The 18968-nt window shown below is 42.0% G+C and overlaps 2 protein-coding genes across 5 annotated transcripts in view; both read right to left on the bottom strand.

The window, feature by feature from the left end:
- Positions 1–18968, bottom strand: part of TRMT12 (tRNA methyltransferase 12 homolog) — a 533403-nt gene that overhangs the window by 488706 nt on the left and 25729 nt on the right. The window lies entirely within an intron of this gene.
- SYTL4 (synaptotagmin like 4) overlaps positions 1–18968 on the bottom strand; it is a 56567-nt gene that overhangs the window by 33445 nt on the left and 4154 nt on the right. For 2 of the 4 annotated variants that reach the window (XM_070759851.1, XM_070759852.1), the window contains exons 2-6: positions 10753–10808; positions 9142–9305; positions 6733–6948; positions 4059–4168; positions 762–876 (exon numbers count right to left, since the gene is read on the bottom strand). In XM_070759851.1, the coding sequence (XP_070615952.1) occupies positions 762–876; positions 4059–4168; positions 6733–6948; positions 9142–9254 (554 nt within the window). In that variant the 5' untranslated portion in view covers positions 9255–9305; positions 10753–10808. The remainder of the gene's footprint in view (positions 1–761; positions 877–4058; positions 4169–6732; positions 6949–9141; positions 9306–10752; positions 10809–18968) is intronic. The other 2 variants (XM_070759849.1, XM_070759850.1) reach the window with 1 other exon arrangement.

The following is an 18968-nucleotide window of genomic DNA, read 5'->3' as shown; positions in this document are numbered from 1 at the left end:
CCGCTGAACTCTTTTATTTCATGTATAGTGAACTTAATTTGTTCCGTGACCAGGTTCTTAAGTAGAAAAGTTTGTAAGAAGAAGCAATTTTTCCCATAGGAATCAATGTAAAAGCAAATAGTGTGTGCAATTGGGGAAACCACAGGGAGGGTGGAGGCCCTGTTTCCTCCCAGGAGATGCCTAGAGAGGCCCCACGGAGGCTTCTTCCTGCCTTTTCTGGCCGTGTTTCCTCCCCACGGAGATTCCTAGAGAGGCCCCACGGAGGCTTCTCCCCGCCTTTTCTGGCCGTGTTTCCTCCCAGGAGATTCCTAGAGAGGCCCCACGGAGGCTTCTCCCCACCTTTTCCAGCCCTGTTTCCTCCCAGGAGATTCCTAGAGAGGCCCCACGGAGGAGATTCCTAGAGAGGCCCCACGGAGGCCCCACGGAGGTTTCTCCCTGTCTTTTCCGGCCCTGTTTCCTCCCAGGAGATTCCTAGAGAGGCCCCACAGAGGCTTCTCCCCGCCTTTTCCGGCCGTGTTTCCTCCCAGGAGATTCCTAGAGAGGCCCCACGGAGGCGTCTCCCTGCCTTTTCTGGTTACAGTTTCGGAGGCTCGGGTTTGTAAGTGGAAAATGATTCTTGAGAAGAGGCAAAAAAATCTTGAACACCCGGTTCTTATCTAGAAAAGTTCATAAGTAGAGGCGTTTGTAGATAGAGGTACCACTGTATTGGGAGGATGGGTGCAAGACAGATCGCACAGCAGCCCTGAGGCAGGAAGACTCACTTGTGTTCCTTGCGTTGCTGCTGGGGACTTTTTGGGGGTGCTTCGGAGCCACTTCTGAGGTCCTTGCGTTGTGCTTTCTGAAGAAGCACTTGGCTTGCGGTCTCTCTTTTGCTAGCTAAATAACCAGAGGAAAAGAGGTGTCAACATACAGCACAGACCCCACACATCCTAAGTCTTTATTTAAATACGGGATGATAATAATAACATTGCCGATGACTCTAAATTGTGCAATAGGGTTGATATTCCTGGAGGCGTCTGTAATATGGTAAATGATTTAGCTTTACTAGATAAATGGTCAAAGCAATGGAAACTGCAGTTTAATGTTTCCAAATGTAAAATAATACACTTGGGGAAAAGGAATCCTCAATCTGAGTATTGTATTGGCAGTTCTGTGTTAGCAAAAACTTCAGAAGAAAAGGGGTAGTGATTTCTGACAGTCTCCAAATGGGTGAACAGTGCAGTCAGGCGGTAGGGAAAGCAAGTAAAATGCTTGGCTGCATAGCTAGAGGTATAACAAGCAGGAAGAGGGAGATTATGATCCCGCTATATAGAACGCTGGTGAGACCACATTTGGAATACTGTGTTCAGTTCTGGAGACCTCACCTACAAAAAGATATTGACAAAATTGAACGGGTCCAAAGACGGGCTACAAGAATGGTGGAAGGTCTTAAGCATAAAACTTATCAGGAAAAACTTAATGAACTCAATCTGTATAGTCTGGAGGACAGAAGGAAAAGGGGGGACATGATCAAAACATTTAAATATGTTAAAGAGTTAAATAAGGTCCAGGAGGGAAGTGTTTTTAATAGAAAAGTGAACACAAGAACAAGGGGACACAATCTGAAGTTAGTTGGGGGAAAGATCAAAAGCAACATGAGAAAATATTATTTAACTGAAAGAGTAGTAGATCCTTGGAACAAACTTCCAGCAGACGTGGTAGATAAATCCACAGTAACTGAATTTAAACATGCCTGGGATAAACATATATCCATCATAAGATAAAATACAGAAAATAGTATAAGGGCAGACTAGATGGACCATGAGGTCTTTTTCTGCCGTCAGACTTCTATGTTTCTATGTTTCTATCAGGTCTGTCATCGTAAATGCTTCAGCTTGCTTAGCATCCTGCCATAAATGCAGGGAGAGGGGAGAATGGGGATGTATTTATTTGTTTGTTTGTTTGTTTGTTTGTTTTGTCAAGTACGTATTGGTGGTATACAAAGATATAATATTTATATACATGATACTAGTAGAAGAGAAACATTAGGACAGGGGATGAAAGCCACGCTGGTGCACTTATGCACGCCCCTTACTGACCTCTTAGGAATCGGGAGAGGTCAACAGTGGAGAGTCTAAGGGTAAAGTTTTGGGGTTTAGGTGATGATACTACAGAGTCTGGTAGTGAGTTCCATGCATCAACTACTCGGTTACTAAAGTCGTATTTCCTGCAGTCAAGTTTAAAGCAGTTTACTTTAAGCTTGTATCTATTATGTGCTCGTGTGTTGTTGTGGTTGAAGCTGAAGTAGTCGTTGACAGGAGGAACGTTGTAGCAGATAGTTTTATGGGCTATGCTTAGATCGTGTTTAAGACGATGTAGTTCTAAGCTTTCCAAACCTAGGATTGTATGTCTAGTTGTGTAGGGTATTCTGTTGTGAGTGGAGGAGTGGAGGGTTCTTCTAGTGAAGTATCTTTGGACATTTCTAGGGTGTTTATGTCCGAAATGTGGTGGGGATTCCAGACAGCAGGAGTATTGGCAGAATGGCAGGAACGAGAGATACCAATCTGGAACAGACTTTGGCAGATCCAAGGAACAGGAGCGCAAGAATGGAATGAAAAGTCCACCAAAAAGGCACCAAATAATAAGACTGTTACCAAACAACAAATTTGAATACCATTGGATCAGGCAAGGGTTCTCACCACAGGCCAATTCTCCATGGAACAATTTGATACAAGTATTTAAAATAATAAAATGTTTATTTTATTTTTTTGTCATTCAGATTTCATGTTGTCCCTCCTTTTGCACACTCCCTTTAATGATTCTATCCAACCATTTCTTTGATATTAATGTAACTCTTGAAGCCACAGCAAATTGGCCGTGGCAAAAGGTTCCGCAGGGAGTTGGCCACGCCGAGATCTCCCAAACCCACATAAGGAGACCATCAATGATGGGAGCTAGGAAGAAGAGATGGTGTTGGCCAAGCAGATTCTAATGGAACCAAAATGATCATTGCAAGAATGCACTTGGGGAAAAGGAATCCTCAATCTGAGTATTGTATTGGCAGTTCTGCGTTAGCAAAAACGTCAGAAGAGAAGGATTTAGGGGTAGTGATTTCTGACAGTCTCAAAATGGGTGAACAGTGCAGTCAGGCGGTAGGGAAAGCAAGTAGAATGCTTGGCTGCATATCTAGATGTATAACAAGCAGGAAGAGGGAGATTGTGATCCCGTTGTATAGAGCGCTGGTGAGACCACATTTGGAATACTGTGTCCAGTTCTGGAGACCTCACCTACAAAAAGATATGGATAAAATTGAACGGGTCCAAAGACGGGCTACAAGAATGGTGGAAGGTCTTAAGCATAAAACATGTCAGGAAAGACTTAATGAACTCAATCTGTATAGTCTGGAGGACAGAAGGGAAAGGGGGGGCATGATCAAAACATTTAAATATGTTAAAGGTTTAAATAAGGTTCAGGAGGGGTTTTTAATAGGAAAAGTGAACACAAGAACAAGGGGGCACAATCTGAGGTTAGTTGGGGGAAAGATCAGAAGCAATGTGAAAAAATATTATTTGACTGAAAGAGTAGCAGATGCTTGGAACAAACTTCCAGCAGACGTGGTTGGTAAACCGACAGTAATTGAATTTAAACATGCCTGGGATAAACATAAATCCATCGTAAGATAAATACAGGCAATAGTATAAGAGCAGACGAGATGGACCATGAGGTCTTTTTCTGCCATCAATCTTCAATGTTTCTAAGAAATCTAGACCAGCCTTCTTCAAACTTGGTCATCTTAAGATATGTGTATTCCAGCTGGAAAATTTGGGGGGTTTGAAATCCACACACTTTAAAGTTGCCAACAGTTGAAAATCCTGGTCTAGACAATAAATGCTGCAAAACCAGATTGCATTCAGATCGCACCCGGTTGACAACATCCTTGATCTCTATTTGGAAAATATCTCAGGGCACTGAAGGAATTGGCAGGGAGAAATTATAACTACTTAGCCTTGGAAGCTACTGAACGTTCGTTCTAATTAAAAACCAGAAGCAGAAGTTGCCTTCCGACGAATATGCCCCACCCTGTGGTTTGCGCCGAAGAGACATTCGGATGATGTCACTGCCCAGCCGAGGAGCAAAGCGATGCATTCTTTGGTCGTAGAACCAATCTCCAGTGGATTTCTTCAGTTCCCTGCAGGTGGGAAAGCAGGAAAAAGAAATTGCTTCTGAGAACATGAATCTCCACCCCAATAGCTAAAATTTATTTTATTTTATTTTATTTTATTTTATTTTATTTATTTTATTTATTTTATTTTATTTTATTTTATTTATCATTTTATCATTTTTTTATTATTTTATTTTATTTTATTTTATTATTTTATTGTATTGTATTGTATTGTATTGTATTATTTTATTTTATTTTATTTTATTTTATTTTATTTTATTTTATTTTATTTTATTTTAATTGTTTGTTTGATTGATTGATTGATTGCATTTCTATGCCGCCCCTCTCCGCAGACTCGGGGCAGCTAACAACAATGATAAAAACAGCATGTAGCAATCCAATTAATAAAACAACTAAAAACCCTTATAATAAAACCAAACATACACACAAACATACCATGCATAACTTGTAATGGCCTAGGGGGAAGGAATATCTTAACTCCCCTTTGCCTGGTGGCATAAATCCATTTGGTTAACACAAGTACAATGAAATTGAGCATGTTGCCTGGGGGATTCTGGGGGTTGGAATTCCACACGTCTTAACATTGGCTGTGGTTGGCTAGCCCCAGTTTTATATGTTCTGCTTTGGGCTTACTGGATTGGAACAAAGAGGCCCCCCACGAGCAAGGGATTCAGTTCAAACACTTTTGATATACACTGCTCAAAAAAAAAAAAAGGGGACACTTAAACAACACAATATAACTCCAAGTAAATCAAACTTCTGTGAAATCAAACTGTCCACGTTCAGGAGGGAAGTGTTTTTAATAGGAAAGTGAACACAAGAACAAGGGGACACAATCTGAGGTTAGTTGGGGGAAAAGATCAGAAGCAACGTGAGAAAATATTATTTGACTGAAAGAGTAGTAGATGCTTGGAACAAACTTCCAGCAGACGGGGTTGGTAAATCCACAGGAGCTGAATTTAAACATGCCTGGAATAAACATAGATCCATCCTAAGATAAAATACAGGAAATAGCATAAGGGCAGACTAGATGGACCATGAGGTCTTTTTCTGCCGTCAATGTTCTATGCCGCCCCGAGTTTTCGGAGAGGGGCGGCATATAAATCCAATAAATGAAATGAAATGTTTCTATGTTTCACTTAGGAAGCAACACTGACTGACAATCAATTTCACAAGCTGTTGTGCACATTCAACTTTGTACAGAACGAAGTATTCAGTGAGAATATTTCATTCATTCAGATCTAGGATGTGTTCTTTGAGTGTTCTCTTTGTTTTTTTGAGTAGTGTATTTAAAGAAACCCAACTTCCGAACTTCTAGTTTGCCCGTTTTTTTCACGTTCCAGGCTTCAGTGAGGCCTGTGCGCATGTGCAGATTTGGGGAGGATTGTGCGCATGGGCGGGGCAGTGTGGGATGATGGTTGTGCATGCGTGGAGGGAGGGAATGGGTGCAGGCACACCCATGCTACCACACACACCCTTTCGGCACGCAAACCAAAAAACGTTCGCCATCACGGGGCTACATGGACTTACTAGCCCGCAGTGAGAGAGAAACTTTTTGCTATGGCTGCTGGCGCTGCTAATAAAGGAATCATTCATTTAATTATAAAGCCCTTCGTGACATCGGACCAGAATATCTCTGGGACCGCCTTCTGCCGCATGAATCCCAGAGACCAGCTAGGTCCCACAGAGTTGGCCTTCTCCGGGTCCCACCGACGAAACAATGTCGTCTGGCGGGACCCAGGGGAAGAGCCTTCTCTGTGGTGGCCCCGACCCTCTGGAATCAACTCCCCCCCCGGATATTAGGACTGCCCTCCACCCTCCCTTGCCTTTCGCAAACTCCTCAAAACCCATCTCAGTCGTCAGGCATGGGGAAAATGATTCCCCTGAGCTGTTTCCACTTTATGTATGGATTGTATGAGATGTATGATTGTTTTTATGTGAAGGGTTTTAAACTGTTTTAAATATTGGATTTGTACTGTTTTTCTTGTCGTGAGCCGCTCCGAGTCCTCGGAGAGGGGCGGCATACAAATCTGATAAATGCACGAATCCCAGCGACCAGTTAGGTCCCACAGAGTGGGCCTTCTCCGGGTCCCGTCAACTAAACAATGTCGCTTGGCGGGACCCAGGGGAAGAGCCTTCTCTGTGGCGGCCCTGGCCCTTTGGAACCAACTCCCCCCAAGAGATTAGAATTGCCCCCACCCTCCTTGCCTTTTGTAAGCTGCTTAAAACCCACCTCTGCCGCCAGGCATGGGGGAATTGAGATAATCTTTCCCCCTAGGCCTTTACAATTTTATGCATGGTATATCTGTATGTATGTTTGGTTTTTATAATAATGGGTTTTTAACTGTTTTTAGTATTGTATTATTATTATATGCTGTTTTATTACTGTTGTTAGCCGCCCCGAGTCTGCGGAGAGGGGCGGCATACAAATCCAATAAATAATAATAATAATAATAATAATAATAATAATAATAATAATAATAAATAAATAAAATAAGTTTGTCGTGTTTGGGGAGCTGGGTGAGAACACCACCCCTGTCCCAACGTGCAAAGCAGGGGAGCAGACTTACGCTTCCTTGGCGCAAACTTTGCAACGCCAACAGCTGTCGGCATCGTAGGAGCGGCAGTCGCGGCAAACCAGGTGATTGCAATCCCAGCAGGTGTTGGCCTTGGGGTTGACCCGGCCCAGGCTCTGCTGGCAACGAGCGCAGGTCCGTTCGCTGTACTGCTGGCTGCCTCTCTTGGCCCCTTTCCTTCGGATCTCCAGTAGCTCATTCTTCAGACGCCTGTTGGGAGGAAGGGCAGAAAGGGAGAAGCGGTGAGAAAAGTGTTGACCCCTCCTATGGAGACCATTCTGGTCTAGCTGATAACAAATCCACAAATCTCTTCTCAGGGCTTTGATTTTTCAAAACAAGTAAATCTTTTATTCTCTTTTACACCGAATAGATGGTAACGGTTACATGCAGCATTGCGAGACCATGCACAATAAATTTTACGATGCAAAGTCACATCCCAAGCTAACGAGCTGAAGATGCAAAGCTATAAACCTCTCCAACAAACGTAGGGGTATCTCAGTATTTATAAGCTTTGTTCAGAGTTCTTTCTCATCTTAATTAACACAGTTTGTCATGTTTTATCAAAAGCTTACTTTTCTAGAGCTAGGAATTCAGGCCACATTTTAACTATGCAGTTTGTACGAAATCAAGCATCTCTTCCGATCATCTCCATAAATTATGTCTCACCTACTACGCAATTCTAACCTGCAGGTTCAAAATCATTTCCCAGTAATTTCTTCTCTTCTTTTAGCAAACCTCCTGAACCTAGGATTAACTCATGAGCTGTCAGTTATCCTCCCCCCCCCTCCGTTATCTGAAGATGAATTGCTTTCCATGCTAACTTCTAAGTCACCCTCTCCCACGCTCTCGTCCCCACTGCCTTCTGATAACCTTCTTAAATCAGGGTAAACCAAAGCCTCCGTTTCCTCGTCCTCAGAATCTGATATCTACAGAGGCTGACATGGGACATTCACAACAGAGACCAGGGGTGACTCCTATTGCAGCTCAACTGATTTGAGACCCATGGATCTATGTTTATCCCAGGCATGTTTAAATTCAGTTACTGTGGATTTACCAACCACGTCTGCTGGAAGTTTGTTCCAAGGATCTACTCCTCTTTCCGTGAAATAATATTTTCTCACGTTGCTTTTGATCTTTCCTCCAAATAACCTCAGATTGTGTCCCCTTGTTCTTGTGTTCACTTTCCTATTAAAAACACTTCCCTCCTGAACCTTATTGAACCCTTTAACATATTTAAATGTTTCAATCATGTCCCCTCTTTTCCTTCTGTCCTCCAGACTATACAGATTGAGTTCATTAAGTCTTTCCTGATACGTTTTATGCTTAAGACCTTCCACCATTCTTGTAGCCCGTCTTTGGACCCGTTCAATTTTGTCAATATCTTTTTGTCGGTGAGGTCTCCAGAACTGAACACAGTATTCCAAATGTGGTCTCACCAGCGCTCTATATAAGGGGATCTCAATCTCCCTCTTCCTGCTTGTTATACCTCTAGCTATGCAGCCAAGCATCCTACTTGCTTTTTCTACTGCCCGACCACACTGCTCACCCATTTTGAGACTGTCAGAAATCACTACCCCTAAATCCTTCTCTTCTGAAGTTTTTGCTACCTTTGAAAAGTGTTTGGAAACTTCAGATCGTGCAGAATGCAGCTGCGAGAGCTATCATGGGCTTTCCTAAATATGCCCATGTCACACCAACACTCCGCAGTCTGCATTGGTTGCCGATCAGTTTCCAGTCACAATTCAAAGTGTTGGTTATGACCTATAAAGCCCTTCATGGCACTGGAACAGAATATCTCCGGGACCGCCTTCTGCCGCACGAATCCCAGCGACCAGTTAGGTCCCACAGAGTTGGCCTTCTCCGGGTCCCGTCAACTAAACAATGTCGTTTGGCGGGACCCAGGGGAAGAGCCTTCTCTGTGGCGGCCCCGACCCTTGGGAACCAACTCCCCCCAGATATCAGAGTTGCCCCCACCCTCCTAGCCTTTCGTAAGCTCCTTAAAACCCACCTCTGTCATCAGGCATGGGGGAATTGACATGTTCCCTCCCCCTAGGCTTATAAAATTTATGCATGGTACGCTAGTATGTATGATTGGTTTTAATTTGTGGGTTTTTTTTTTTTTTAAATTAACTTAAATATTAGATTTGTTTTACATTATATTGTTATTGCTGTGAGCCGCCCCGAGTCTGCGGAGAGGGGCAGCATACAAATCTGACTAAACTTAAACTTAAACTTGCTAACACAGAACTGCCAATGCAATACTCTTCTTCTTTAGTAGGATAGATCTTCTACAGGAGAGGTCCCTGCCCCCAAGGACCATCTGCCCCCCATTTAGTGTCCTAAACTGAGAACGGCAACACACCTGGGGGGGTCTCTCTTTACCGTGTTGGGACAAGATCTCACCTGATTCTTCTCTCTTCCACTTTCCGCAGTTCTTCATCCCTATGGAGAACCCTAAGGATGAAGTCTCTCTCCGCCTCCGAGAGAAAAGACAGGTCTATCGCCTCCGTCGCCATCACTGGAAACCCGCTCCCTTCTCTTTGCCTTCAGGGCTTGACCTCCCAACTCTACAAAATACATAAATTGAAAAATACGGGATTAAAAAACAGGAGCTAAAAATAAGGAACGGTCCTTCTTATAAATCATTCCATCAGAAAATAGGATCATAGAAACATAGAAACATAGAAGTCTGACGGCAGAAAAAGACCTCATGGTCCATCTAGTCTGCCCTTATACTATTTTCTGTATTTTATCTTAGGATGGATATATGTTTATCCCAGGCATGTTTAAATTCAGTTACTGTGGATTTATCTACCACGTCTGCTGGAAGTTTGTTCCAAGGATCTACTACTCTTTCAGTAAAATAATATTTTCTCATGTTGCTTTTGATCTTTCTCCCAACTAACTTCAGATTGTGTCCCCTTGTTCTTGTGTTCACTTTCCTATTAAAAACACTTCCCTCCTGGACCTTATTTAACCCTTTAATATATTTAAATGTTTCGATCATGTCCCCCCTTTTCCTTCTGTCCTCCAGACTATACAGATTGAGTTCATGAAGTCTTTCCTGATCAGTTTTATGCTTAAGACCTTCCACCATTCTTGTAGCCCGTCTTTGGACCCGTTCAATTTTGTCAATATCTTTTTGTCGGTGAGGTCTCCAGAACTGAACACAGTATTCCAAATGTGGTCTCACCAGCGCTCTATAGAGCGGGATCATAATCTCCCTCTTCCTGCTTGTTATACCTCTAGCTATGCAGCCAAGCATCCTACTTGCTTTCCCTACCGCCTGACTGCACTGTTCACCCATTTTCAGACTGTCAGAAATCACTACCCCTAAATCCTTCTCTTCTGAAGTTTTTGCTAACACAGAACTGCCAATACAATACTCAGATCATTAACAAATTGACTGATGGTGCCGAAATGACTAGGCTCATATATGCATTACAAAATAGACAAAAAAGAGACTTTTTCCCCCATACGGGATAATTTCAATAAGTGGCTAGAAAACAAAAGAAATAAACAAATTGAGAAATAATTGGCAAATCGACCAGTTAGGTCCCACAGAGTGGGCCTTCTCCGGGTCCCGTCAACTAAACAATGTCATTTGGCGGGGCCCAGGGGAAGAGCCTTCTCTGTGGCGGCCCCAGCCCTCTGGAACCAACTCCCCCCGGAGATTAGAATTGCCCCCACCCTCCTTGCCTTTCGTAAGCTCCTTAAAACCCACCTCTGCCGTCAGGCATGGGGGATCTGAGATACCCTTTCCCCCTAGGCCTTTACAATTTATGCATGGTATGTTTGTTTGTAGGTATGATTGGTTTTAAAATAAGGGTTTTTTAGTTGTTGTAGTATTGGATTTACATGCTGTTTTTATTATTGTTGTTAGCCGTCCCGAGTCTATGGAGAGGGGCGGCATACAAATCCAATAAATAAATAAATAAACAATAAATAAATGTGAATAACAAATTCAATTAAATTAGTTGATAATTCAGTAGCTAGATAGTTAGGCATAGATACCTTTTTTTCTTTACGAATTATCAGAAATGTAAAGTAACCTGCCTTCCATTGAGGACCTGTATATTGCACGAGACAAAAAGAGGGTGGTGAAAATATTTACTGACCCCTCGCATCTTGGATACAAACTGTCTCAACTCCTACCCTCAAAACGTCGCTACAGAGCACTGCACACCAAGACAACTAGACACAAGAACAGTTTTTCCCCGAACGCCATCACTTTGCTAAACAAATAATTCCCTCCACACTGTCAAACTATTTACTAAGCCTGCACTACTATTACTACTAGTTTTTTCTAATCATTCCTATCACCCTTTTCCTCCCACTTAGGACTGTATGACTGTAACTTATTACTTGCATCCTCAAGATTTTTATTAATATTGTTTCCTGATGGCTTATTTGATCCTTATGACAATCATTAAGTGTTGCACCTCATGATTCTTGACAAATCTATATTTTCTTTTATGCACACTGAGAACATATGCACTAAAGACTAATTCCTGGTGTGTCCAATCACACTTGGTCAATAAAGAATTCTATTCTATTCTATAAGAAGATGGCGATGTGTTACGTACAGTAACTATTATTTGATATGCCTGTACTGTACAATTGTGTTTTGTGTATGGTTCAGTTTTTTTTCTCTTATTTTTTATTTTTGTATGTTTGTGTTTTTGTTTCTGTATTGTCTTTTTAAGTCTCAATTTTTTTAAAAAAAATCACTCCATTGCAAAACACTCCCTAGTTCAGTGATGGTGAACCACACGGAGCCATATCTGCTGGCACACGAGCTATTGCCCTAGCTCAGCTCCAAAGTGCATGTTGTGTGCTGGCCAGCTGATTTTTGGCTCACACAAAGGCTCTGGGAGGGTGTTTTTGGCTTCCAGAGATCCTTCAAGGGGATGGGGAGGGTGTTTTTACTGTACCCTGGCTCCAGGGAAGCCTTTGGAGCCTGGGGAGAGCGAAACATGAGCCTACTGGGCCCACCAGAAGTTGGGAAACAGGCCGTTTCCAGCCTCCGGAGGGCCTCCAGGGGGCAAGGGAGGCTGTTTTCAACCTCCCCAAGCATTGAATTATGGATGTAGGCACTTGCACATGCGTAATAATAATAACAACAACAACTGCAACAACAACAACAAAAGGGGGCACATGATCGAAACATTTAAATATGTTAAAGGGAGGGAGTAGGAATAAAAAAATACTGCAAGCCGGGAATATTGTTAGCACCTTCTTAGAACTGGAAAAGCAAAGCTTCAAGAAAGCTACATTCGGAGTATGACGCACCCAAATTTTTAGCCTCATTTAAGGGGGGAAATGGTGCCTCTTATACTCCCCAAAAAATACAGTAGGCCTCGTATGTTGTGATGGTCAGTAAGTCACGTGACTGATTGTTCATGTGGCATGAAATTCAACTGGCGAGGAGAGGCTTGGTTTTGTTGTTGATTGGATGGTTGGGTTTCTTATGCATTCATACTCCGGTTCTAAATCAATGTGTTTATTAATGGATCTATTTGTAGTGTGCCAAGCTTCTTGCATGCATGATGAGTTTTGGCAGGGCTCGTCCCATTCAAACTGGTGTTGTACATTGTCAACCTGGCTCAGCGTTGTGGATACGGCTTGACTTCCTTAGCAGGAAGGATTATGTGCTACTGGTGGAAATGGGTGGTGACTGCTAGGTTTGACCGTTTAAAGGAGATGTGATAAGATTGTCACGTCTACTTGTAGTGGTTATATCCATACAGAATAATTAAGGAAGGAAGGAAGGAAGAAGGACTAGATGGACCATCAGGTCTTTTTCTGCCGTTAATTTTCTATGTTTCTATTTCAATCTCATATTCAAGTTCATCGTAGGTGTTTTTCTCATCATTCCTATCACCCATTTCCTCCCATGTTGACTGTATGACTGTAACTTGTTGCGTATATCCTAAGATTTTTATTAATATTGCTTCTTCATTGCTTATTTGACCCCTATGACAATCATTAAGTGTTGTACCACATGATTCTTGACAAATGTATATTTTATTTTATCTACGTTGAGAGTATCTGCACCAAGACAAATTCCTTGTGTGTCCAATCACACTTGGCCAATAAAAATTCTATTCTATTCTATTATCATTTATTTTAATGCTACCTTCAAAATTCATCTTTAGTTTTGGAAAGTTAAATGTCAGCAGGTTACCCTGATTTAATTTTTGCACGCCTAGATGCGAAGGTGTCATAGGGGAGTGGGGTTTGCAGGCTCATTTGAAGTTCATTTGAAGCCTGACTTTGCTTTATGAACTTTTAAAATCCTTACAAGGCGTCCAAATGCTAAACCTTTGGCCTCCCCACTCCCCTGAGCAATGTCCTTACACACAATTTTGCCAATGTGCAATTGGAGAAGGCTGAGAAAGTTTGACTCTGCTAGAAGCAAAAATATTCTCTTAGCTGGTTAAACATCTTTTTTTTTTAACCTCTTGGAGACTCGAGATTGAGATGAGCAGGATGCCTGATTCCTATTTGGACTGCTTATTATCTCTTTGGAAACTGCTCCAACAGGTCTGGGCATTTGGCAACCCATCATGCTCTTTCTGAAGTGCCACTGTCTTATGAGTGGTGCCCAAAGCTGGCTTATTGAAGGCAGGCAGCGTGACAGTTGGAATGCAATGTTGGGTTGGAGACAAACAAACAAACCAAACCAAAAAAAGAGAGATGCGGATAAACTAGATTCTTTTTTTTCCCCTTTGGGCATTTTCTTGGCATCTGATTGTCAGAAATCACAAGGTTGGTTGGTTGAGTTGAATAAACATAGAAACATACATAGAATATTGACGGCAGAAAAAGACCTCCTGGTCCATCTAGTCTGCCCTTATACTATTTCCTGTATTTTATCTTAGGGTGGATCTATGTTTACCCCAGGCATGTTTAAATTCAGTGACTGTGGATTTACCAACCACGTCTGCTGGAAGTTTGTTCCAAGCATCTACTACTCTTTCAGTCAAATAATATTTTCTCATGTTGCTTTTGATCTTTCCCCCAACTAACTTCAGATTGTGCCCCCTTGTTCTTGTGTTCACTTTCCTATTAACCTTATTTAACCCTTTGACATATTTACTTAAATAAATATTGGAATAAAGAATGCTCGGAAGACAATGGTGGGGATCACAAAGCCTTGGCAGGATTCTTGGCGCTCGGTTGTTTTTCTTGGCAGATATTTCATAAACCCAAACAAGGCAACATCCTCAGTGCTAACGCTGGACTTGCACTGAGGATATTATCTAGTTTAGATAATGAAACATCTGCAAGAAAACAACCAAGACCCACAATCCTCCTCCACTTACTTTTGACTTGGTCACTTCCCTGGACTTCTCTTCTATATACACTGCTCAAAAAAATAAACGGAACACTCAAATAACACATCCTAGATTTGAATGAATGAACTTTCTCATTGAATACTTGGTTCTGTACAAAGTTGAATGTGCTGACAACAGCATGTGAAATTGATTGTCAATCAGTGTTGCTTCCTAAGTGGACAGTTTGATTTCAAAGAAGTTTGATTTACTTGGAGTTATATTCTGTTGTTTAAGTGTTCCCTTTATTTTTTTGAACAGTTAGTTTAGTTTAGTTTAGTTTAGTTTAGTTTAGTCCCTTCTCTGAGGACTTCGGACAGCTCACAGCATATATAAAAGACACAATAATACAATTGATCCAATTAATATAATTAAAAATCTTTTAAAAATCTAACTTTAAAACATTCATTAACATTCACTCAATAAATCACACTAAAAACTCTCGTTGGTCAGGGGGAAAGATCTAATGACCCCGGGCCTGGCGACAAAGATGAGTTTTTAAACTCTTTCGGAAGGCAAGGAGGGTGGGGGCAGTGCGAATCTCTGGGGGGGGGAGGGAGCTGATTCCAGACGGCCGGGGCCCCCACAGAGAAGGCTCTTCCTCTAGGTCCCGCCAGCCGGCATTGTTTGGTTGATGGGACCCTGAGGAGACCAACTCTGTGGGACTTCACCAGACACTGGGATTCGTGCGGCAGAAGGCGGTCTTCGAGATAGTCTGGTCCTATGCCATGTAGGGCTTTATAGGTCATAACCAACACTTTGAATTGTGTCCGGAAACCGATTGGCAGCCAATGCAGTCCGTGGAGTGATGATGAGATATGGGCATGCCTTGGAAGGCCCATAATCGCTCACACAGCTGCATTTTGGACTATTATATATATAGTATATATTACTGCATGGAATAGTTATTATACTTATTTTTCTAACGTCCCAACCACTCCTGTGTCCTTTTATCAAATGTCATGTACTATAAATCCGTCAAGGGCATAGAAATATTTTATTAGTTTCGAATTCCAGGCTCCCAGTATTTTTATTTTTCTTTAAAAGAGCTATTTACAGTCTAGCTGTTATCTTGCAGAACTGGATTCTCTAGTTTTTAAAACTTCCATTGTCCATCTCCCCTCCACCCCAAGCAAATAATACAATCTGTGTTCCGTTTGAATCTCATCGGAAGGAAATTTCTCTTCCTTGTTCCCACACTTTGAATCCTATTGGCTCGCAGCAACCTCAGTCACAATGGGGATGTAACTGTGTAAAAGTGGCTTTGGGGAATGAATGAAAAGACAGGTGTGATAAAAGGGAAGAAAACGGTGTGTTGAAAGAGGCAGTGGACTGCTTTAAATCCATCAAAATGCCCCATGAGAGAGAGAACAGAAGTAGCAACCATAGAAAAGTAGATGTCTCCTTCGAGAAGAGATGGAAAAGAATTGGAATATGGCTGGCTGGCAGGGAGCCTATGCAAGGGGGATAAAAATCAACGATTTATTTTAAAAAGTCAGATTTTTAAAATTTAAACTGGATTTTTTTAAAAAAAAATTAATCAAATGTATTGAATAAAATGCTTCGGGAATAAAAATCTACGTAAAGATAACTTTCTACGAGAGTTGCCCAGAAACTAATGCACCACATTTTTGTCTTTGTGTGCTGAGGGGGGGACGACTCTGTGTGCCAGCTGTGGCCCGTGTGCCATAGGTTTGTCATGGTGCTATAGTAAAATATAGTAAAATAGAATTTGCTCATCTGGTCATGTTTTCTGTCTGTTCTACCTGGGGAGGCTGACAAACTAGGGCAGTGATGGCCACCCTTTTTCCCCTCACTTCCTGGTTATGCGCTTTCTGCATGCCAAAGTTGAGGAGCATTCCTTGAGCTTCTTTGGGGTTTAGTGTGCTGCGAAAACCGAGTTGATTTGAGGGTTTTATGATCTGCATAAACAAGGGACAACGATCCAGTAAGCAGAGCAAACATGTTGTGTCACCCAAAAGTTGTACTTCCCTCTGATCTCAATTTTGTGTTGAAAAAAATGGACGATCGTAAGTCGGCAGAAAATTCTTATGAGTCCTCAGAGAGGGGCGGCATTCATTATTATTATTATTATTATTATTATTGTTAGAAACATAGAAATCTGATGGAAGAAAAAGACCTCATGGTGGATTTAACTGAAATGTTTAAATTCAGTTACTGCGGATTTACCAACCATGTCTGCTGGAAGTTTGTTCCAGGTATCTACTACTTTTGGGTAAAATAATATTGTCTCACGTTGCTTCTGATCTTACCCCCAACTAACCTCTGATTGTGCCCCCTTGTTCTTGTGTTCACTTTCCTATTAAAAAGACTTCCCTCCTGAACCTTATTTAACCCTTTAACATATTTAAATGTTTCGATCATGTCCCCCCTTTCCCTTCTGTCCTCCAGACTATACAGATTGAGTTCATTAAGTCTTTCCTGATACGTTTTATGCTTAAGACCTTCCACCGTTCTTGTAGCCCGTCTTTGGACTCATTCAATTTATAGCCTGTCTTTGGACCCGCTCAGTTCGATCCATATCTTTTTGTAGGTGAGGTCTCCAGAACTGGACACAGGATTCCAAATGTGGTCTCACTAATGGCTTAGGCAAAATTAGAGAAATAAAGAAATAAATTGCCAGTTGGCCATAGTAAACAGCTAGTACAGTGGTTCTCAACCTGGGTGTCGGGACCCCTTTGGGGGTCGAACGACTGTTTCACAGGGGTTGCCTAAGACCCTGAGAAAAGACAAATTTAGGCACTAAAGCTTCTATTGTGGCGCCTTGGAACATATTTTTACAATTGGCCCAATCTTTGGTTCACATGCATATGCACATGTGCCCACATCTATTCCCTCCCTCCATGCATACGCAAGCCCCCGCTGCCCCTGCGCATTATTATTATTATTATTATTATTATTATTATTATTATTATTAATTAGATTTGTATGCCGCCCCTCTCTGGAGACTCGGAACGGCTTACAACAGGAAAACACAGTACAAATGTAATGATTAAAAGACAGTTAAAACCCTTAATATAAAACAGTCATACATCCCAGACAAACCATACATAAAACGGAATGGCAATATAGTATATCCAACAGTTTGTGAAGCTCTCGCTCTGAACTTTGCTTCAACTTCCCCTCCATCTCCAGCCCAGAGTGAAGCATACAGTGCAGGGTTTATCTTTGACATACACACACTTCCACAGTACGGCTGTCACAGGCTTTCTCACAAAAGGAGGAAGAGCACTGAGAAAATGCTCCGTTCTGGCTTCCCGAAAGACAAACAATGCTGGAGAGTCCGGGGGGGGAAAACTTCCACCCTTTTGCTCCGCTCTCTAAAAGGGCCAAGCACACAAAGACGACAAACACACACACATTCTTCGCTCCAAGGAACAAGTCAGTACTGACAGCTGGAACTACGGGTTAGTCCTTGAGCAAGGGGGTCAAACTCGATTCCATTGACGGCTGCATCAGGGTTGTGTTTGACCTTGAGTGTCCGGGTTGGTGCGACCCAGTGGAGGGCTGCTTGTCTTCGGCACTACCAATGCACCCTCTGAGGGCGTGCGCATGTCCGCCAGACCAAAATTTGGCTTCTGCGCAGGCAAAGCAAGCCAAATCTTGTGCAAGAATGGGCGCATGAGTGAGATTTCAGCGATTTTTGCTGATATTTTTGCTTCCACGCATGCACAGAAACAAAAAAAATATCTCAAAATGGGTGAACAGTGCAGTCAGGCGGTAGGGAAAGCAAGTAGGATGCTTGGCTGCATAGCTAGAGGTATAACAAGCAGGAAGAGGGAGATTATGATCCCGCTATATAGAATGCTGGTGAGACCACATTTGGAATACTGTGTTCAGTTCTGGAGACCTCACCTACAAAAAGATATTGATAAAATTGAACGGGTCCAAAGACGGGCTACAAGAATGGTGGAAGGTCTTAAGCATAAAACTTATCAGGAAAGACGTCATGAACTCAATCTGTATAGTCTGGAGGACAGAAGGAAAAGGGGGGACATGATCGAAACATTTAAATATATTAAAGGGTTAAATAAGGTCCAGGAGGGAAGTGTTTTTAATAGGAAAGTGAATACAAGAACAAGGGGACACAATCTGAAGTTAGTTGGGGGAAAGATCAAAAGCAACATGAGAAAATATTATTTTACTGAAAGAATAGTAGATCCTTGGAACAAACTTCCAGCAGACGTGGTAGATAAGTCCACAGTAACTGAATTTAAACATGCCTGGGATAAACATATATCCATCCTAAGATAAAATACAGAAAATAGTATAAGGGCAGACTAGATGGACCAGGAGGTCTTTTTCTGCCGTCAGACTTCTATGTTTCTATGTTTCTATATTTTGTTTGTTTGTTTGTTTGTCAAGTATGTACTGGTGGTATACAAAGATATAACAATGTTTATATACATGATACTAGTAAGATAGAAACATTAGGACGGAGGACGGAAGGCACGCTGGAGCACTTATGTACACTCCTTACTGATCTCTTAGGAATCGGGAGAGGTCAACAGTGGACAGTCTAAGGGTAAAGTTTTGGGGGTTAGGTGATGATACTACAGAGTCTGGTACTGAATTCCATGTGAATGCCTATAGTTGATGCATCAAAATATTTAAAAAAATATCAAAAGTGATGCATCAAAAGTAGGCAACAATTGCAGAAATCTTGATCGCGAGAGCGTCCTTACAAGAGATTTTGGCAGAAGCCAAATATCACGCAGTGACATTTGACGATATCCTTCCTGTCAATGACTACTTCAGCTTCAACCACAACAATACATAAGTTCCCAATAGATACAAAGTTAAGGTAAACTGCTCCAAGCTCAATTGCAGAAAATACAACTTCAGCAGCAGAGTAGTCAACTACCCAACTGC

Source organism: Erythrolamprus reginae, chromosome 8, assembly GCF_031021105.1.
Source record: "Erythrolamprus reginae isolate rEryReg1 chromosome 8, rEryReg1.hap1, whole genome shotgun sequence".
NCBI classification, from domain to species: Eukaryota; Metazoa; Chordata; class Lepidosauria; order Squamata; family Dipsadidae; genus Erythrolamprus; species Erythrolamprus reginae.
This window is presented reverse-complemented; position numbering and strand designations above follow the sequence as displayed.